Here is a 22,044-nt window from a genome sequence, read left to right on the forward strand (position 1 = left end):
AGCTGATCTGTGTCCTTCCTGGGTTGTGGGATTACGGCTCCTCTCCGCTACCTTTCTGTTGCAGCCATGAATCATGACCCAGGAGCTCAAGGCGGGAGGCGGGAGGCAGTAACTGAAGGAGAGGCCACGAGGAACATTGCTTAATCGCTGTGCCCCTTAACTTGCTTAGCTTGTTTTCTGAACAACACAGTATTAGCAACCCTGGGGTGGCAGCACCCATGGTGTGCAGGGCCTCCCACATCTATCATTAATCAAGAAAATATGCCTGCAGGCTTGCCCACAGGCTGATGTGGTAGAGACACATTCTCAGCTGAGGTTCCCTCCTCCCAGAGTACACTAATTTGTGTGTAACAGACAAAACATCAACAAGCACAGAGGTTAATAAAGGATTGTCTCAGGATCGTCACTAAAATATTTGATAATGGAAATTTCATGGTGAATTAAAACATAATGATAAAGCACCTCAGTACTTTTTTTCTAAAATATTTATTTTATAGCCTGTATGTATAAATGTGTGAGGTTGCTGGATCCTGGAGTTACAGACAGTGTGAGCTGCCATATGGGTGGTGGGAATTGAACCCTGGTCCTCTAAAAGAGCAGTCAGTGCTCTTAACCGCTGAGCCATCTCTCCAGCCCTGTCAGTACATGTTTTATTAGAGATGACAACTGATTTTCTTTACTTCTGTAGGTTTGTTTTAAGGATGTTTGACATTCTGGTTAGTTAACCACAATCATGTTGAGGCTGTTGTATTTGTGTTGGAACAGATAATTGTTTTTTTGTTATGTGGAGTTTGATGCCAAGCTACTATAAAACCTTGTATCCTTTCTGATATATACAGTTCAGTCCTTCTCCAACAGTAAGAGAGTCTCTGTAGAAAGCATTTCTAGAACTGGAAAGGTGGCTCAGAGGTTAATAGCACTGACTGTTCTTCCAGAGGTCCTGAGTTCAATTCCCAGCAACCAGTGGTTGCTCACAACCGTCTGTAAGATCTGATGGGCTCTTCTGGCCTGAAGGAATGATGCAGATAGAAACACTGCATAAGAAACAAACAAACAAACAAATCCTCAGAAAAGCATTTCTTTATCTAGTAAGTTGAGCTGGGCAGTTGTGGCAAACACCTTTAATCCCAGCACTCCAGGGACAGAGGCAGGCAGATCTCTGAGTTTGAACTAGTTAGAGCGAGTTCCAGGATAGCTAGAGCTACGCAAAGAAATTCTGTCTCAAAGAACCAAAAAGAAAAAAAAAGAAGAAAGAAAGAAAAAAGGCTTTCTTAGTTCATAAGCTTAAAATTGATACTATTTATATTATAGTGTATAGAAAGAGAAATTTGACCATTATTAATAATAAAGTACTTTTTTAAGTATTAGGGTTTATACCCAGGGCTGCTAAGCTATTTCCTCAACCTCTCTCAAGTCTTATTCTGTTAAAAAGTATTTTATTTTGTGTGTATGGGCGTTTTGCTTGAATGTGTACTTGGTAATCTTGGAAATAGTGTCTCAGATCCTAGTTGTAAGTCTCAATGTGGGTGTTAGGGATCAAACTAGTGCTATTTGGAAGAGTAGGCAGTGCTCTTAACCAGTAAGGAATTGCTCCAGCCCCTTGAGTCTTAAATTTAGTACAACATAAGGCATAATTTTAAAAATACTTTGACAATAATAGCAAAAAAAAATAGTCCTACAATTTAACTGTGGTGAAGCAGGGTTCCCATTTTTAATTAAAAATTACTATCTCTCTTTAAAATTTATATTTTAATTTGGTATTTTTTTAATGTTGTTGTTCCAACTTGGCTACATTTTAGAAGTAATTAAAACTGGGAAGTGTCCACCCTTTCCCTTGCCTGGGTGTATGCATGTGACCTGGTTTCTAACTTTAGCTCAGTTTCTAGGTCAGGGTGCCTGAGAAGGTGTGGTGGAAAAGGGTAGTCATGGAGATTTTACCATGAGGGAAGAAACCGTCTCTGGACCAAGCCTCGGACTCATACCTTAGGACACAGAGTCAAAGAAATGTAAGAGATGTCCATCCAGCAGATAACTCCAGGATGGAAATATAAGAAAAGGATAAAAAGACAACTCCTGAAGTTCATAACAGATTCCAGAAACATTAGAGACGATACAGCAGTCGAGAAAGATCTTGTCTACATACACAGTGAAGAGGGGGATTGTTAGAGACCCAAACAGAAACCTTGAGAATGAGCAGCTTGTGAAGTCAGAGATCAAAGAGTTTCAGCAGCAAAGTCGATGAAAGAAGAAATAAGAGAGGTTGAAGACAAGACTTTTGAAATGTCATAAATGAAGAAAAAGAAGAATGCAGAAAAAATGGGAGCGCGTTGGGAAACCTTTAAAGGGTGGTGTTTTCGGCTCATTGGTGGACCCTGTGTAACCGGAGCCAAAGGATAACATCAGAAGTGGGCTGGAGAAATGGCCCAGTGGTTAGGAGGGCTTACTCATTTAGAGTTTGGTTCCAGCTCACCCCTCAGGCAGCTCACAACCACCTAGTATTCAGCTGCAGGGATCCAGTGCCCTCTTCTGGCCTACAGTTCACCCATACACAGCATATTCGGATACAGACACACAAGTAAATAAAAACTTTTTAAAGAGGAAGGGGGGTGACTCAGCAGTTAAGAGTACTGGCTTCTGGTCCAGAGGATTTGGCTCAGTTCCAAGTGTCCAGATGCCAGCTCACTTCAGTTCCAGCGAATCCAATATAGGCACTGCATGCATGCATACATACATACATACAAACATACATGCAAGCAGGTACATATACACATAAAATCAACCAATAAATCTAAGAGTTAAAATTCCCAAGCAAAACTTGTAATTTCAGTGAATACAAAGACGCATGTGTTTCTCTTCCCTTCCATGAGACATAAAGATTGCTGTAGACCTCTGCCAGCAGGCTAAAATTAGAAGTTCTTTCTAAGAAAAGGCACCGGGAAGGCTTCTCCTTGGGGTGTTAAGGAACAGGAAGGAAGCCAAGGTGATGTCAAAACTCCGGAGTGGCTGTAAAGTAACGAAAAGAAAGACTGCTTGGCTCAGTGAGATAGATTCAGACTAAATCTTCTCTGCGCTGAGAGCCACTCCACTCTGCTTGTGTGCTTGGTTAGGGAGGGAAGCTGTGTATACCTCAGGCCTAACTGCTCACTAACCTAATCCTTCAGTAATAAATATGAACCAAAAACGTGCATATCTAAACAAAAGGATTAGTGTACTCAGCCATAGATATATTGGAAGATGGGGTGAAATGTTTTTATTAATTTTTACATTTATTATTCATTTAATTTATGGTGTTTTTAGACATGTGTGCTGTGATATACTTGTGAAGATCAGAGGAAAACTTGAGGAGTAGTTCTCTCTCACCATGTGGGTTCTGAGTATCAATCTCAGCTCGTTCCCATTGAAGAGTGTTTTCACATGCAATTGTAAGATTTGAGAGGAGAGGGGGCTGGAGAGATGGCTCAGTGGTTAAGAGCATTGCCTGCTCTTTCAAAGGTCCTGAGTTCAATTCCCGGCAACCATATGGTGGCTCACAACCATCTATAAAGAGGTCTGGTACCCTCTTCTGGCCTGCAGACATGCACACAGACAGAATATTGTATGCTAAATAAATAAATAAATATTTAAAAAAAAGATTTGAGAGGAGAAATAACGTCCCACAGTGTTTAGCTTTTTTGTTTTATTTTGCTGAGAGAAGGCCTCACTTTGTAGTGTGTGCTGGCCTGAAACTCCCTTTGTTAACCATGGGGCTCAGCCTCCTGAGTGCCCGATTGCAGCCTGAGCTAGCTCACCCGTCACTCCTAAACGCTGCATCTGAGCCCTAGTCCTTTGCTTTTAAACTTTTTAAGATTTTATTTTTATACCAGGCACATGCTTTTGGATCTCTGAGTTGGGGGAATGTTTAGAAACTTTTTGTGTGTGATTTTTTTTTTTTTTGTAGAACATTTTTTAAAATGGTAGCTGGAGCTGTCTCAGTGAGTTAAGCAAGCAGTGACCTGTGTTCAGATACCAGGTACCCATATAAAAATCATGTGTGCTGGAGCATACCCGTGCCTCCACCCCACCTGTGCTGTGGGGACAGAGCGTTACCAACCCTGAAGCATCACCGTGAGCTAACCTAGTGAAAAGAGAGTTCCAGGTTCAGTAAGGGAGCCAGGTGGTGGTGGTACACGCCTGTAATCCCAGCACTCTGGAGGGAGAGGCAGGCTGATCTCTGTGAGTTTGAAGCCAGTCAGGTCTACAGAGTGAGTTCCAGGACAGGCTCCAAAACTACACAGAGAAACGCTGTTTTGAAACCCCCGCCAAAAAAATGAATGGAGAACAATAAAGACACCAGTATTATTCTCTGGTCCCCAGTTGTAAAGGCATAGGCAAGCAAACACGTGCACCCCATACACCCTACTGATGCTCACAATGGAGCTCCTACATCAGAGCATAGACTCTGTTTGCTCGTTCCCTTTCCTAGGCTAATCCTTTAGGCTTCACCTATTAAATCCTTTCTTTTCTTTTTGTTTTGAGACAGGGTTTTACTATGTGGCCCTGGCAGGCCTGGAGTTTGTTGTGTAGAACAGGCTGGCGTCAGTGCTCTGCATAAAGGTGTAAGCCTCCATGGCATGACAAATGAATTCTAAAAAGAGGTAGATGAGGGGGCTGGAGAGATGGCTCAGAGGTTAAGAGGAGCATTGCCTGCTCTTCCAAAGGTCCTGAGTTCAATTCCCAGCAACCACATGGTGGCTCACAACCAACCATCTGTAATGGGGTCTGGTGCCCTCTTCTGGCCTGCAGGCATACACACAAACAGAATATTGTATACATAATAAATAAATGTTTTAAAAAAAAAGAGGTAGATGAGAATAGATACACAGTGAGTCCCTTTCAATTGAAGTATGTCTTCATTGTATCACATATAGTGTTATTTACTGTAAAAATGGAAAGAGGCCAGACCAAAGCTCAGTTTAGACATAACAGCCTGTTAAGCTGTTGAGAGTATTCTTTAGAAAAAGAAGGCTGAACTGGGCACTGGTGGTGCTTGCCTTTAATCCCAGCACATGGGAGGCAGAGTCAGGCAGATCTGACGCTGTAGTTCATAAACCAGCCTGATCTACAAAGTGAGTTTCCATCAGCCAGGGCTGATCTGTGTACAGAGAAACCCTTATTCTTTTAAATTATTTAGGTCTGTATTTCAGCTGTGTATGTGTGTGAGAGAACACGTGTGTGGAGGCTGGAGTTTGATGTTTCTTCATTCTCTTCATCTTTTTTAAAGATTAAAAACTATTTTCAAACATAAGATTGAGAGTTGTGGGGCTGGAGAGATGGCTCAGCGGTTAAGAGCATTGCCTGTTCTTCCAAAGGTCCTGAGTTCAATTCCCAGCAACCACATGGTGGCTCACAACCATCTGTAATGAGGTCTAGTGCCCTCTTCTGGCCTTCAGGCATACGGACAGAAAGAATATCATATACATAATAAATAAATAAATATTTTAAAAAAAAAAAAGATTGAGAGTTGTGTATGTGTGCCGCATGTCTTTAATTCCAGCACTCTGGAGGCAGAGGCAGGCAGAGCTCTGTGAGTTCAAGGCCAGCCTGATATATAGAGCAAGTTCCAGGACACTCAAGGCTTCACAGAGAAAGAGAAAGAGAGACCCCCATCAACACGTTTCCCCCCCTAATGACAAAATATAAATCTTTGCTGAAGATGGGGGTCTACTGTAGACCGTAAACTTGCTTCACAAGTTCCCTCCTGCACGCGCAGGTAAACACATACTAAATGTGAACTCAGAGGACAGCCTGGAGAAGTTGGTTTTCTCCCTACACCGTGTGGCTCCACGGATTGAACTCAGGTTGTCAGGCTCGGCAGCAGCCACTTTTACTCACTACACTCTTCTTTGCCATCACAAGCCTCTGGGAACTCTGACAACCCTGTAGCCATCACCATACAGACCAGAGGGAGAGCACTCCTTGCTGGTCATGCAGTGTCCTTAACTCTTACCAGGTTAGTACAGATGTGGTCCTTTACCCGCATGAGGGGTGATGCCAGGATTGACATTCTCCTTGCCCCGGCGCCATAAAAGACTTGTCTAGATTTTTCTTGCCTTCTTTTGATCTTTATCATTAGTGGAGTGGGCTGAGCTGGTAAGGGAGACAGGATGGCAGACCCAGCAGCAGATGAGATGTTATAGGGGGAGACCGAAGGAGTGGCAGTGATGAGACGCAGCTCAAGTGGTCCGAAGACAAGCTGGGCAGAAACAATGAGGAGCAGAGGTATCTGAGGCAGGAAGAGAGAGAATGGAGAGTCAGAAGAGGGCAAAGAGCTGAGCTGAGGAAAGAGTACTGAGAAGAGCTGAGGAAGAGGAATGTCTCCCCTAAAGCCCCAGTACCAGACACTGTGAGGTCTCGGGTCCCAGCACCCAGCGTTTGATAGCTGTCACACTTGAGGCACTGCCCGCTGCCTCTTGCTGCTTCGCCATCTCAGCTCATTGCTGCCAGAATCCTACAGTACCTGCCAAGCACCAGGGCAACTGTGGTTAAAGCCCAGAGCAGCGGCTGCAACCTAAGTGGCTGCAGCAGAGGTCTAGTGTCAGAAGCCAGAAGGCCTTGGGTCTTGGTATTCTGAGCTGCTGGTTTGGCCAGGCCAGCCTCTAGAACTGCAGTATCAGGAGCCCCCATAACAAGACAAGAAGGGCTTCTCCCTTGCCCCCCACAAGCTCCTGTCCAGAGAGAGTACAAGACTCACAACTGATACGTAACAGTAGAAAATGACTCGATTGCCAAAGTAGGCTGCTAAACACTCAGAAGAAACAGTACGCCCTCACGGAGCAGCCTCATACTCCTGCTGGTCATCTTTAATTTAGGAGGTGTTTCCTTTTCTAGGTAAGTTCTAGCCAGCATGCTGTAAGGTCTGCTGAGAGGACAGCTGCCATCTCAGACCTAGTGTCTGGGATGCTCTTTGCTTGCCCCATAAATTGGATTTAACTAGCTTTTCCACACAAGAACAGATGACCTGAACTCACAGAAATCCTCCTGTCTCAACCTCTAGGGGTTAGATAGGGTATAATCATGGACTATTTACTTTTTTTTATGGTAGGGTCTTTCTGTGTAGTCCTAGCTGTCCTGAAATTCACTTTATAAAGCCAGCTGGCCTCAAACTCAGAGATCCACCTGCCTCTGCCTTCCACGTGCTGGAATTAAGGGCATGTGCCATCATGCCTGGCATCAGCTATCCACTGTTCCAATGTCTAAATGATGCTGTTGAAGATTATTAAGACCAGCCTCAACAGGGTAGGAGCATGAGGTCATTCACTTTTATACCCCAATACAAAAGGGGCATAAGAAAGCAGAAGACTGCTTTAACTGACACAAAGGATAACCAGAACAGTTACTTGCTTCAGTACTTGAGACATGAAGCCATTATTTCCTGAGTAAAGTATGACGTCTTGGGCAGGATATGCAGTGAATACACCCTAGACCAACTATTCTATAGACAGCCACTCCCTATGTCAAACCTCCTATTTTAAGTGAAGGAGCACAGGAGTATACTTGAATTCTCTAACCTTTGCTCAGGGTGTAGTGGATCCATCTTATGTCCAAAACACCAAGTAACCACACCCTAGGTCAGGGTGTGTAGCTACACCTGTTTTCAACAACTTTGAAAGAGCAAAATCAAGCTCATAGTCTCTGACTTCCAGTCAAGGTGGAACAGGCTCACATTTGTTTAGAGGTGTCTTGAAACACTAGAAAGTTGCCTAGCCTGACTTGAAGACAATGCCTGTCATTCTGCAGAGCGCATACTTAGCCAGCGGAGCAGTGGTTCTGGTGGTTGCTACACAAATGGTTGCACTCTTGGTGTTGTGGGCTCCTCGTACACTGTGTGAAGATATGATTGGTGTAATAAAAAGCTGATCGGCTAATAGCGAGGCAGGAGGTATAGATGGAATTTCCAGGGAGAAAGAAAGAGGAGAAGGAATCTAGGCACACAGGAAATGCCAGGAGCCGTGGAGAGAAAATGGGTACAAGATGGGAGGGAGGTAATGCCACATAGTAGAACGCAGATTAACACAAATGGGTTAATTTAAGTTATAAGAGCTAGTTAGGAACAAGCCTAAGCTATAGACCGATCTTTCATAATTAATAAGAAGTCTCCGTGTTATTATTTGGGAGCTGCCTGGTGGGATAGAAAAAGACTCGTTGCACTGGGCTGGCGGCAGATGTGGTGGTACTGAATATCTAAGAGAGTGTCAGTCATGAGACTGAATTGAAAAGTTGCATTTCTTCAATCTCTAGTGAGATTTTCATTTCTCAACTACCTAAAAAACGGTAACATAAATTCATTCATAATTTGACATGTGTAATTGACTGATGGATTTTAAAATATTTTAAATTCCAAAACCAAAGGTTTTATTTGTCCAAAATGTTATATTTGGACATGGTGACTATCCTAGTCTTTGGGAGGAAGAGTCAAGGAAGATCAGGAGTTTATGGTGTTCCTCTGCTGTGTGGTGACTTTGAGGCTAGCCTCGTCTCCATGAGACCCTGTCTCAAAGTAAAGGTCCTGAAGAGATGACTCAGCAGGTTAAGCGAACTAGCTCCTCTTCCAGAGGTCAGTCCTGGGTTCACTTCCCAGCACTCACAGGTAGCTTAAATCCCTTGTGCCCCCTCCCCCAGCCTGATACCCAGTGCTGACCTTGGTTGGGCACCAGGAATGCATGTGATGCCAGACAAACATGCAGACAGGATACCCACATAAAATAAATATGTCCAAACTTTCAAAAAGCTGAAATGTGTGGTGCTGGGAATTACATGCAGGGCTGCATGCAGGCTGAGCTAGCTCCAACACTGAGTTCGGCCCCTCCCCGTGCCCCAAACCCGTGCTGGTGGCTCAGCAGCTAACTGTCCTTTCCTCTCACCGCAGCTTCGGCAGTCCCAGTCTTACTGCACAGACACAGAGTGCCTCCGGGAGTGTGAGTACCAGTGGGAAACTGGAGGGTGGGCGGGGCCAGAGTCAGCAGACAGTATTCTCCCTTCTTTTTTCAAGACAGAATTTCTACGTGTAACAACCCTAGCTGTTCTGGAACTCACTCTTTAGACCAGGCTGGCTTCAAACTCACAGATCCTCCTGCCTCTACCTCCTGAGTGCTGGGATTGAAGGCATGCCATACCATCACCCGATATATTATTTTTATTTTTTAAAAACAGTTTCATGAGCTGGGCGATGGTGGCACACGCCTTTAATCCCAGCACTCGGGAGGCAGAGGCAGGCAGATCTCTGTGAGTTCGAGACCAGCCTGGTCTACAGAGCTAGTTCCAGGACAGGCTTGAAAACCACAGAGAAACCCTGTCTCGAAAAACCAAAAAAAAAAAAAAAAAAAAAAAAAAAACAGTTTCATGGAGAGAGATGATTCAGTTAAGAGCACTGGCTACTCTTCCAGAGGTCCTGATTTCAAGTTCCAGCAAACACATGGTGGTTCACAGCCATCTATAAAAAGATCTGGAGATCTGGTGCCCTCTTCTGGCATGCAGGAGTATATGCAGGCAGAATACTGTATACATAATAAATCAATCTTTAAAGGAGGAAAAAAAAGCAACAAGGCTGGCCTTGAATATCTGATTGTGTGGCTTCCACCTCCCAAGGTGCTACAATTATAAGCATGTACCATCTTGCCTGGCTTTTAGTTTATTTTATGATAAGTGGCTCTTGGTTATATATTTGATGCTTAATATATACTCAAAAATGTTTTTGACTGCTTCAAGTGAGGGTACAGACGCCTCAAGGAAGAATCACTGATTTATAGCTCTTCTCTCGTGGGTAGAAGTGCATGGCTGAAATCCCACACGGGAGGCCAAGGCAACGGAATGGTGAATTCTAGGCTATTTTGTGGTACATGGCAAGACCCTGTGTGAAAAACAACTTACTTCTTGCTTTGTAGCTTCTTTGGCTAAAAACATGTTTGTGGGAGACTAATAGGACAAATAGGGGCTCCAGGCTTCCAGGGTGGGAAAGTACGGGAGGGAATTTGTGAAGGACGTTTACAGAGTCTACCGTAGATGTCCATCAGTCTCTTGACAAGGTTTCTCTGTGAAGCCTTGAGTGTCCTGGAACTTGCTCTATAGCCTGTTCACTGCGTCTGAGACTGCTGGGTGGGAGCCGTCCTCACCACCTCAACTCTCATAACCAGTTGGCCCATGCTGTCATCAAGTAACTTGCAGCACACTGCCCACAAACCCCATTTAAATGCTTGGCCTCCTGAAAGAGCCAGAGTTCACACTGGCAGCACAGCTCAGAAAGCCACCATTTCATAACTGCACAGTTTTTTTTTCTGCTACCCCTGAATCAGGAAAACCTCTCTTAAAGGAGCCACAGGCATTAAGTCATGCTAAACTGTTTTGTTTTTGCCTAGAATTCCTTTCCAAACTCTCAGGTTTTAAGTGGGTTTTAGTTTGCCATGTTTGCATGGCAAACACATCATTGATGGGGCTGTCTACCCAGCAAAATCCTTGACATAATTTCCTATCTTCTCCCATTTCTACATAAAGCTACCCTTTATCTGCTGTGAGCCTGTGATTGTTCAGTCTTACAGGTCTTCCCAACTCTCTCCATCCATGTTTTCCCTCCGGTTCTAACTTTCTAATTACTGTCTTCCTTCTCCCCATCAGGCCTCATTAGCTCATTCCCTGGAGCTGCTCCCTTCCTACACTCCCTTGGTGATGTTCTCATTACTTATGTGCTGGTGACTGTCTTCTGGACAGGTCTACTGTGATGTTTCACAGGCACCTCAAAACTGAGCTCCTAGAAGTATCTGCCATAGCTGCTTTTCTTCCTTTGCCTTTCCCATAAGTTTATGGTTTCTCTGCCCTGAAAGTTACCCTTGACTCTCAGGGGTTTATCCATAATCATCTACCTTTAGGATTTAACCAAAACTATACTTCATACCACCCCATTCTGCCCACCTGTTCCACCTCATGTAAGTTTTTATAACAGGTTCCTTTTGTTTGTTTAAGACTGGGTCTTACTATGTAGCCTTGGCTGGTCTGGAACTCGATATTTAGAACAGGCTGGCCTAGAATTCACAGAGATCTGTCTGCCTCAGCCTCCCAAGTGTTGGGATCAAAGGCTCTTGTCACCATAGCAGCCTTATATGTTCTTAACTATCTCCCTGCTTCTCTGTTTTTCTTAACATAATAGCTGGAGAGAGCCTGTCCAAATAACAGTTTGCTTTGCCTTCTTTTCACCTAAAACTTTCTTTTAAAGATTTGATTATTTATTAAAAATACAGTGTTCTTCATGCATGTATGCCAGCATGCCAGAAGAGGGCATCAGATCTCATTATAGATGGTTATAAGCCACCATGTAGATGCTGGTAATTGAACTCAGGACCTGTGAGCCACCCCGCCAGCCCACTCATCTAAAACTCTTAAGGGGTTTTTTATTTGATGCATAATAGAAGGTTCGTGTTATGTCCTGGGAGGGCTATGACCTGGCTGTGATTGACTGCTCCTGTGATGAGTCTTTCTCTGGTATCCAAACCTCATCCCACTTCTAAACTAGTGATGGTCAGTATTGAGCATATCCCACATCCCACTGGATCCTCATGCCAGGGCATCATTGGTTCCCCATGCTTGGAATATTCTTCCAGATAGCCTCACAACTCCCGCTCACTCTGCATCTTTTTTTTAAAAAAATGTCTCGAGAATGGTATATCCTAAAAAAAATATTGGAGGATGGTACCCAAACTCAGGTCATCAGGCTTGGTGGCAGGTGCCTTTAACTACAAAGCCATCTTCCTGGGCCTCACTCTATCTACATTTTGACAATAGTCTTACTTTTTTTTTCTTTTTTTGGTTTATTTGAGAGAGGATTTCTCTGTGTAACAGCCCTGGCTGTCCTGGAACTCACGCTGTAGACAAGACTGGCCTCTAACAGAGATCCACCTGTCTCTGTCCCTGAGTGCTGGGGTTAAAGGCCTGCACCGCCACAGCCCTGCCCATAGTCTTACCTTCTTAGTGGTACCATTCTCTGTTGGCTTTTTTTTTGCATAATATAGACATGAATACAATTTTTTTAGACATTATCAGTAGTAAAACAGAAACCACTTGCCATACAACTTAGAAAAATATACTTTACACAATTTAAAATTCTTTATAGTTAGAAACCTAGAATCTCTGTTGTTCTTTTTTTCAAGATTTGTTTATTTATTCTGTATACAGTGTTCTGCCTACATGCCTGCACGCCAGAAGCGTGCACCAAGATCTCATTACAGGTGGGTGTGAGCCATCATGTGGTTTTTGGGAATTGAACTCAGGACTTCTGGAAGAGCAGTCTGTGCTCTTAACCTCAGACCACCTCTCCAGTCCTCTGTTGTTCTTTTTTTTTTTTGTTTTTTTTTTTTTTGTTTTTCGAGACAGGGTTTCTCTGTGGTTTTGGAGCCTATCCTGGAACTAGCTCATGTAGACCAGGCTGGTCTCCTCTGTTGTTCTTAAAAACTTTTTGTTGTTGTTGTTTATTTTATTTATTTATTTATTTTTGCGAGACAGGGTTTCTCTGTAGCTGTTGAAGCCTGTCCTGGAACTAGATCTTGTAGACCAGGCTGGCCTCGAACTCACAGAGATCCTCCTGCCTCTGCCTCCCGAGTGCTAGGATTAAAGGTGTGCGCCACCACTGCCTAGCTTAAAAACTCTTTTTAAAGTTTTTTCCTTTGTCTAGTAACTATGTATCTAGTGACTCGTGGTCCTATAACTAGTAAGTATGTTTTACTTAGGCTTTTTTTTGCTGGGTGCAGATTAAAGGTGTCCACCTGCTACCACTGGCTACTTAGTTATCTTATGCCAACTGTTTCTTGAGGGCAAAGAGACTTTGTCTTCTGATTCCCAGCACAGAGGTAGTAATCTCTGGCTCCCTGGTTCTGCTGGCAGTTGCCTGCTCTCTAGATCTACACTTGCTGTGCCTTGGCATATTCATCCTCTAGTCCCTGCATTTTGTAGCTACCTTTTAGCAAGGTTTTCTTATTACAGAAGGCAGCCATCTGAAGAGCATTTCTAGGCTTTTCATAGAAACACCCTGAAAGACAGTTCAGAGGTTTGTCTGAATATGAAAAACATTGTTAGGGCTTTGTAGAATCTTTTTTCTTTTCTTTTTTTTTCTTTTTCTTTTTTTAGTTTTTCAAGACAGGGTTTCTCTGTGTAACAGCTCTGACTGTCCTGGAACTCACAGACGTCCCCACCTGCCTTTGCCTCCCAAGTGCTGGAATTAAAAGGCTTGCACCACTGCCTGACAGAATATTTTTAAAAGACTATTTCTTATACTGTTTCAGATCAAACTTCAGTCCTTATGCATGGGAGGCAAGCACTCCACTACTGAACCACACCTTAGCCCATCTCTCTTCACACAGGGTCTCGCTGTGTTCTTAGGCTGGCTTCAGACTCATTACCTAGCTCAGGTTATCCTTGAACCTACTGTGCCTGACCTCCTCAAATCCTCTTTAGTATATTCTTTTTAATGTCTAAGCATTGTTCCTTCCATTCCTTTCTTTGCTACTGCTTAAATTACTTCACCTTTGCCTTCTGCTTCACCTCTGGTTTGTAGAACCTTACTGTGCTCATATGCCAGATTTACTTCCTAGAATGGCACTAATTAATTTTCATAGTTCAGCAAATCGGGAGTAGTGCTGCAGGCCTACAACCCTAGCATTTTGGAGACAGAAACAAGAGAATCAGGAGTTCAAACCACTGTGGCTACATAGCATATTTGAGGCCAGTCTGAATGCATGAGATGTCAAAACAAACAAAGCAATGACCAGTAAGATGGCACAACAGATAAAGCTGCTTACCTCCAATCTTGGTGATCTGAGTTCAGTTCCCTGGGACACACACACAGTAGAAGAGAACTAACTTTCCCATACTGTCCTCAGACTGTAACACGTGTGCTATGGCATGTATGCTTATACTCATGCATATACAAAATAAGTAAATAATGTAAATTTTAAATAAAATCAGACTAAATTATATTCCCTATGTTAAAAGCTTGGTGTAGACTGGAGAGATGGCTTGGCAGTTAGGAGCTTGCTGCTCTTGCAAAGGACTGAATCCAGTTTCCAGCTTCTTTTTTTTAAAATTTTGTTTATTTATTATATATACAGTTTTCTGTCTGTGTATATGCCTACAGGCCATAAGAGGGCACCAGATCTCACTACAGATGGTTGTGAGCCACCATGTGGTTGCTGGGAATTGAACTCAGGACCTTTGGAAAAGCAGCCAGTGCTCTTAACCTCTGAGCCATCTCTCTAGCCCCTAGTTTCCAGCTTCTATATCAGGCAGCTCACAAGCACCTTCAGACTAGCTTCAGAGCATCTGATGTTCTCTTCCAGTACCCACACAGATACACACACCACTTAAAAATAATTTTTTAAAGCATTACTTGTCACCTACCTCTCCGTGACTGCTTCAGGCAATTCTTTCTTCTTCTTTCTCCTTCCTCCTCTTCTTCCTCTTCTTTTTTTTGAGGCAGAGTTTCTTTGTGTGGACCAGGCTAGCCTTGAACTCATAGAGATCTAGCTGCTTAGCCCATCCAAGGCCCTGGGTTTGATCCCCAGCCTTGGAAATCAGCGGCAACAATCTGATCATCTAATTAAGGAAGCTGGGAAGCCATTTCTTCAACTGAGAAATGCCATGATACTTTGGGGAAGGCAGCGGGACAGTAGCCGAAGGAATGGGATTGTTATAGAAAAGGGAGGTAAAGAGTTAATGGGAGTTGGTTGTGAACTAGACAGGGTGGAGGATATGGGGTGCTTTGGAAGGACTGAGTTTGCATGAGTAGTGTTGAACTATTACTACATCATATTCATTTGGGAAGGTTTAAAAAAAGACCACACCCATGTGCTGCTCCTGAATCAGATGGTCTGACGCAGGGCCTCAGAATCTATGATGTGGGTTACAGGCCTCATTGGTGTACAGCCAGGTGAGGGAAACATTGGCTCAAGAATGTGGAGTAACTAGAAGAGATAATATTGGAAGAAGGGAAGATTAGATAGGTAGGGCCAAATCACACCAGCAAAGGTCAAACCAGTGTGCTCGGAGTCGGATGGATCAGCAGTGGTTCCTCACTGGGCTGGTCAGCAGAGAGGTTCATGTTACTGGAGTTTTGGATGACACACTTGTTTGGGAGTTAGCGAAAGGAAAATCAGGAATGTGAGGCCAGCCTAGGTTACCCTGGAGACCTGATGATAACGAATGATGGATAGACCTGTGTAAGAAGAACAGGATCCAGTGAAGTCAGGTCAGATGGCTCCGCTGATAAAAGCTCTCAGCACCAAGGCTTATATCCTAAATTCAGTGCCTGGGACTCACACGGTGAAAAGAAAGAACCAGATCTTAAAAGTTACCCCCTGACCCACACACAAATAGAAAAGGATAAAGCTGGGCGGTGGTGGTGCACACCTTTAATCCCAGCACTCAGGAGGCAGAGGCAGGCGGATCTCTGTGAGTTCGAGGCCAGCCTGGTCTACAACAACTAGTTTCTAGACAGACACCAAAGCTACAGAGAAACCTTGTCTCCAAAAAAAAAAAGAAAGAAAGAAAGAAAGAGAAAGATAAGAAAAAAAATAAAAGGATAAACATTTTGTTGTTGTTGTTGTTGTTGTCAAAAAGGGGGTTTCTCTGTAGTTTTGGAGCCAGTCCTGGGACTAGCTCTTCTAGACCAGGCTGACCTCGAACTCACAGAGATCCTCCTGCCTAGGCTTCCCAAGTGCAGGGATTAAAGGCGTGGACCACTATCAACCCAGCTAAATTTTTTTTTGTTTGTTTTGTTTTTGAGACAAAGTTTCTTTATATAGCCTTGGCTGTCCTGGAACTTGCTCTGTAGACCAGGCTGGCCTCATACTCAGAGATTCACCTGCCTCTCTCTGCTGAGTGCTGGGACTAAAGGCTTTTACCACCACCACCTGACTCCATTAGGTATTCTTTTTTTTTTTCCTTAAGATTTATTTATCATGTTCGGTGTTTTGCCTAAATGTGTGCCTGAAGGCCAGAAGAGAGAGGGCACAAGATCTCATTATCGATGGCTATGAGCCACCATGTGGTTGCTGGGAATTGAACTCAGAACCTCTGGAAGAACAGCCAGTGCTCTTAACCTCTAAGCCATCTCTCCAGCCCCCATTAGGTATTCTTAATCGGCTTCTTTGTATCTCAGCAAATCTATGGATTTGTAATTTCCTAAGTCCACGAACCTTCTGCAATCAATGCAAAACTGTCGAATATGTGCAGCCCATGGAGTGGCGCAGTGATAAGTGTCTTCCCAGAGTCTCAGTTTTTTCTTAAAACAAAATATGAATTACTACATTCTGCTGGGCTGCCTCTTGTGGAGGCCCAGAGTTCTGTCCCCAGCATGTGTGTCAGATGACTCACAGTCTGCCCATTACCCCAGCTCTGGGGACCCGACTCCTACACAGACACATAATAAAAGATAAAATTGTAAAGAACTATTAGATGGGGCTGCAGAGATAATATTATTATTATTATTATATAATAAACAATTACATAATAAACAAATAAAAAGAATTAAAAAGAACTGTTAGACTAGTCAAATTCTTTACTATAATGTGTGACTAACAAAATTATGTTGTGACTAACATAAGTTATACCTTGTAGATTTTTCTCACTTGAAGGAACGAGAAATTGAAATATATTAGTTTACAGCTTTACTCTAAATTATTAGTGTTTTTCTTACTGTGATTTTTAGCATTAGAATCTATTTTACCTTTATCTCACAGTTTTACAGTGTCGCTACAGCTGTTCCTCTTGTTTGTCTTTAGTGCCAGGACCCTCCAGTGACAACAGTGTCAGCATCACTGTGATCCTGATGGCCTGGATGGTGATTGCAGTGCTCCTGTTCTTACTGAGGCCTCCTCATTTGAGAGGCTCCAGCCTCCCCGGAAAGCCCTCCAGTCCTCACAGTGTAAGAATTAGTCATCCTTTCGGGTTAGCGTGGGGGTGTTTGTTTTGACTGAAGTATCTAAATTATCCAGGGGAAGACTTAATTTTTGGACTGAATTCTTTCATTGTAGTCATAATAAAATTTTCAGTCCCCGGTTGTCTTTTGTGGAGGTAAACATAAAAAAATAACAGATTACATCTGTAATCCCTGCACTTGGGAGGGTAGATCAGGAGGGTTACCACAAACCCAAGGCTAGCCTACTCTACTTCGTGAGTTCTAGGCCACTTTGTACTACACCTTGTACTATTTTAGGAAGGTGATAGTATCTATAAAATGACACAGCATCCAGAAAAAAAAAAGTGTTCAGGCTAGGGATATGGCTCAGTTGTTAGACTGCTTCCCTAGCATGCTTGAAGCCCTGCATTGGCTCCTCAGCACCTCACACACAGGGTGTGGTGGCACACCTGTAATCCCTGCACTGGGGAGGTGGAGGTAGGGCACTCAGAGGTTCAAGGTCATCCTTTGCTAGTTAGAGCCAGTTAGCTAGAGCTAGTTAGCAAGTTAGAGCCTAGTTTGGAAACCCCCGTCTCAAAAAAACAAACAAAATAGCTTTTTTTTTTTTTCGTGTTGAAGCCACATGTTGGAACAAAATTACTCTTAATTCTGTTATTCAGCCTTCACAAAGTGCGGTTCTTAATTGCTGCATTTTTGCAGCCTTATGTTGTCAATGTTAGAACTTCTAAGGAAACCAAGTAGACAGTGAGAACCGGGCTGCACCGTGGAGCTTTGGTAGAGCAGCAGGCATGCCCATGCTGAGTTAGCTAAGTATGGCGCCAGTGGCACACACAGGTTTCCGTGTGCAGGCTGTGATGGTGACCTGGGAGGCGGCGGGAGTTGAAGGTCAAGGAGAGAAGAAAGTAGAAAAGAAAGCTTTAACATACTTCAGGCTTTTCTTGGAAAAGGCAAAGTGCATAAAGAACTTGCTTGTGTAGAATATCTTTTTCTTAGCCTTTTTTCTTACACTGTGTGTACACCTTTATTATTTTTATGTCAGGGAGCAATATCTCCAATGTTTAGAAATAAAGCAATCCAACTTAAACTGACTTAGAAGTCATCACAGGTGATACACTTATTGGTCCAGGAACAGTAGTTTCTGTGTCTTCATCAAGGAACAGAAAAACCAAACTGCAGTAGCAATACTGCCCCCCTTACAGCATGCCAAGGGAGTCCTAAAATCTGGTTATTTTCTCTCTCTCTCCCTCTCTCTCTCTCTCTCTCTCTCTCTCTCTCTCTCTCTCTCTCTCTCTGTTTTTGAGATAAAAGTCTCCCTGTATGGCCCAGATAGCCTTGAACTCACTTTGTAGCTCAAGCTGGCCTCAAATTCGGGTTCCTCGTACCTCAGCCCATGTACTTTGGCATAGCTTTCATCGTCTTTTAGCTCAGACGCTTTCTAATGCAAGTAGCAAAAACCAACATAAAGTGACTAAATAGGTGGACTTATTGGTTAACAAACCAAAAATCCAGTTAGTTTAGTGTTGAGGAAGTTTGACGATCTGAAGCAGAACATGCTCTACCCAGCTGTGATCCCAGCACATAGGCCACCTAACAAATCCCCTTGTCTCAAAAGAGACAAAAATTGGCAGTGCTCTCATGTGCTCTGAGGAGATAGCTTAACGGGGAGTGCTTGGCCAATGTGCGTGAAGCCAGCCTTTGAGGTACCCGAGACAGCGTGCAAGACCTGTTCTAGACACATATATACATACATGCACTCGTGCATACGTGGCCAGTTTCTGTTCTCTTACTACAGGCTTCACTGCAAGCACCCAAGCCACATTCTGGTACACATCCCACTGTGAGAAGTCGGAGTCTCCAGTTGGGAGTGTCTGCACATCAGGGAGAAGACTGACACCACCTCATGGTGGCTGCTTCCCTTTCTCCACACACAAGCAAGCATGGGGCAGGCACTGCCAGACCACAGTTCCCTGTATAAAACCTTATGTTCCCCGTATAAAAACTTGAGGACTCCAAGTACGAATTTAGCACGACGGGGTTGGGGACAGGTGTGCTGCCCCTTTTTTACTTCTTAGATGTGTTAAAAGTCTCTCAACCCATTCTTTTTTAATGCCAGGGACAGGACCCGCCCGCTCCGCCTGTGGACTAACGTCAATGCTGTGCACGACCAAATGACTGAAGATGACCAGAGTACTCTTAGAGCTGTTTTTCCTTTTCCATCTGCGATTGGGATGGTATTGTTTTCATGAGCTTATAGAAATTTCACATGCAAACTGACTTTTGCTTCTTGTGTTGCTCGGTTCTTATTTACGGTATACCTGAGTAAATGGATCTATCGGAACGTTCACAGGGCTTTGTTGGTTGGCCGAAGCTTAAACATTCCACTCGTTGTCCCTGGAACCGTGATCATAATGTCTTTGGTGGTTTCTTGCCCAACTGAAGGAAAATTGAGATTTCTGCATTTGAGTATTTTAAGTGGTTTTAATAGATTTTAATTTTTCCATAAGGTATTTATTTGGGGTTATCTGGTGTGAGTGATAGAACCACACTGTATTTCCTTTACCTTGGCAGTTTTCTGCAGTTCTCGGGACAGTGAAGCTTTTAGTCTATTTTCTTTAGAGCCTGCAGCCGCGATCCAGGTGGCTACAGATGGCTCATGTGGCTAGAATAGGAAAAGTGAACTGGTTGATTAATGATTTTTTTTAAATTCACACTAAAAATTTCTGATGTTAAAAATACTTTAAATAAACATGATTGATTAATACAGTGGTTGGTTTAGAATCCGTTGCGTGTCGTTGGAAGCCACTGTACACTAGCCTTACAGGGCTCATGAAAGGAGGAGTCGGTTCTGCCTTTGCCAGATACACTCTACCCCGGGCTAACACAGGCTCTATTTGTCTGTCTCTTGAAGCGAATGCCTCTCAGCAAGCCTCTCTCCCATTCCAACACTTACCTGTTAGAATGGAATCGTCCTACATCTGTGTGTGGGGTTGACATTTATTTTCACACCTTTTTATTTGAAAAAAAAATATTTTTTAGTCTTTTATTGCCCTTCTGACATGAAGAAAAATTGGTTTATTCCCAGGAAAAGGGGGAAAATGTTTTCATTTCCAAACAAGAATACTTCTCCCCTCTTGGCTCGATTGATTCTGTTTAGTAGTGGGAAGTGGATGTATTGGAGTGGAAAGGAGTATCAGAAACTGAACTTTTAGAATGCATTTAAAAAGTAAGAGGTTGCATTATTCTCCTCAGCTCAAAAAGCAGTGAATACAAATGGCATCTGGACATACGTGGACGGCCTGCAGTTTTTGTGTAGGAAGTAGCTGCGATGATCTGTTGGGGCCAGAACATACTTTGCTATCAATGTAAAGATTTCCTCCCCGAGGTCAGTCTTGGCTGTCACTGTATAGATCTGAGAAACTGTTTGTGTAAACTGAATAAACTTGTCTGTCATTGTGCCACTGACAGACCTCTGGCCCGGCTCCACGTCACTGCTCATTCCCCTGTGTGCTGAGTTCGCTCTGGCCCAGAAGCATGGCTCAGGGCATCACTGTGGCCTGTGCTGTGGTCCTGGCTGCCAACATTCCTCCTGACTCAACGCTTGAAATAATAGAACCATCTTTTAGGTACTTGTGCTTATAAAGGGTGACTTAACCCAGGTAAGTTAAACCCTGAACAAAAGAAGACCACAGGTTAAAAGAAGGGTTTCTCTCTTGCCGTGGCCAACTGTTACCAAAAGCCAGACATGGCGACAGTCTTGAGGCCAAACTGGACTACGTAGTAAATTTCAGGTCAGGTTGGGCTGCGTAGGAACACGTTGCCTCAGAAGGGAAAATGGGGCGAGGGACTTAAAGCTGAACAAGATTGGAATGGCATCAAAGGGAACTAAATCCCTGTAGAATTTCCTTTCCTGTCCTCACCCTTTGGAGACCTGCACACGTGTTCCAGCAGTCTGTTTTCTAACCCACTGAAGCGAGACCCAGTGGAGAGCTGATGTGTTTACTCAGTCTGCCTCACGAGTAGTTGAGACTTGACCTTAGTTAAAAGAGAATGGACAAAACACAAGTGTTAGAAGGGCGGATTCTTATTCTAGATGCTCATTTCCGTCACCTGCACACTCTGTGTAAACAGCCGAGCCTTTCCCTACATGATCCCTCCCTTGAGTTGGTGACACAACCGTGGATTTTAGCCCTTTTGCTTTCCAACACAGAAAAGGCTTAGTTACATGTTCACCGGATATATGAGCACAATTGTATAGAAAAAGCCAATCCAGACATTTCAATGCCTGTGAACAGTTGAGTTTCTTTGAGAAGTACTTGATCTTGGGTTTTTATTCTTTGTTATTTTGTTTGCTGTGGAAATTTTTCTGTATTCCTAAAATGGTGGTATCCTGTATGGAATATTATTATTATTAACCTCACTAATAATTTAAATTGCTATTTTCTTGAGGCGTCTACATGTCTTAATTGAGCACACTCCTAATACCATTATTTATTTGGCTTGCAAACCTTCGCTTGCTCTGTAGCTGCAGTTCTCTTAAAACAGAGAAAGTAAAGGAGAAACCTTACATTCCCGTCAGTCTGGGCCATGTGCTGTCCAGAGCTTGAGTCATTTCATACTGTGTTATACAAAATCTAGTAGTTTTGGTTTCTCTCTCCCACGTGGGACAGGTTAGCACTAGGACTGTTTGCAGCGAAAGATTCTACCATGTATCTAAACACTATCCCATGCTTAGGAAAGCATGTTTCACAGTGCACAGTGATTCTCCAGAGTATCCAAGAGTATCGCTGTCCTGTGGTTCCATTTAGTGTCTGTGATAGTGTTTATAAACTCACTGATATCTTAGATTGTGCAAGTCTGTTGCTCTAACTGAAAGTTTGTTGCTTTCGGTGATTTTTATGCTCAAATTTGACCAACTCAGTTTAAATCACAAAACAGCAACTTGAAGAAGGAAACATGAGGAGGCTTAATAGCAAATGATTAAATTTTGTTGTTGCAGTAGAAACTAGGGACAGTCTTATATTTCTCAGTGAAGAATCCTGAGTATTCGTTACATGTCCAATGATTATTTGTTAAAAGCGAAAGTGGTCATGTGATGTACTAAATGTAATTTT

The 22,044-nt window shown here is 43.3% G+C and overlaps 1 protein-coding gene across 2 annotated transcripts in view; it reads left to right on the forward strand.

Annotated features, from left to right (window-relative positions):
• Positions 1-20,412, forward strand: part of Smim14 (small integral membrane protein 14) — a 41,722-nt gene extending 21,310 nt beyond the window's left edge. For both annotated transcript variants that reach the window (XM_075943397.1, XM_075943398.1), the window contains exons 3-5: positions 8,906-8,954; positions 16,797-16,939; positions 19,047-20,412. In XM_075943397.1, coding sequence (XP_075799512.1) covers positions 8,906-8,954; positions 16,797-16,939; positions 19,047-19,079 — 225 coding nt within the window. In that variant the 3' untranslated portion in view covers positions 19,080-20,412. The remainder of the gene's footprint in view (positions 1-8,905; positions 8,955-16,796; positions 16,940-19,046) is intronic.
• The last annotated feature ends 1,632 nt before the right edge of the window (positions 20,413-22,044 follow it).

This window comes from Microtus pennsylvanicus, chromosome 12 (genome assembly GCF_037038515.1).
Source record: "Microtus pennsylvanicus isolate mMicPen1 chromosome 12, mMicPen1.hap1, whole genome shotgun sequence".
NCBI classification, from domain to species: domain Eukaryota; kingdom Metazoa; phylum Chordata; class Mammalia; order Rodentia; family Cricetidae; genus Microtus; species Microtus pennsylvanicus.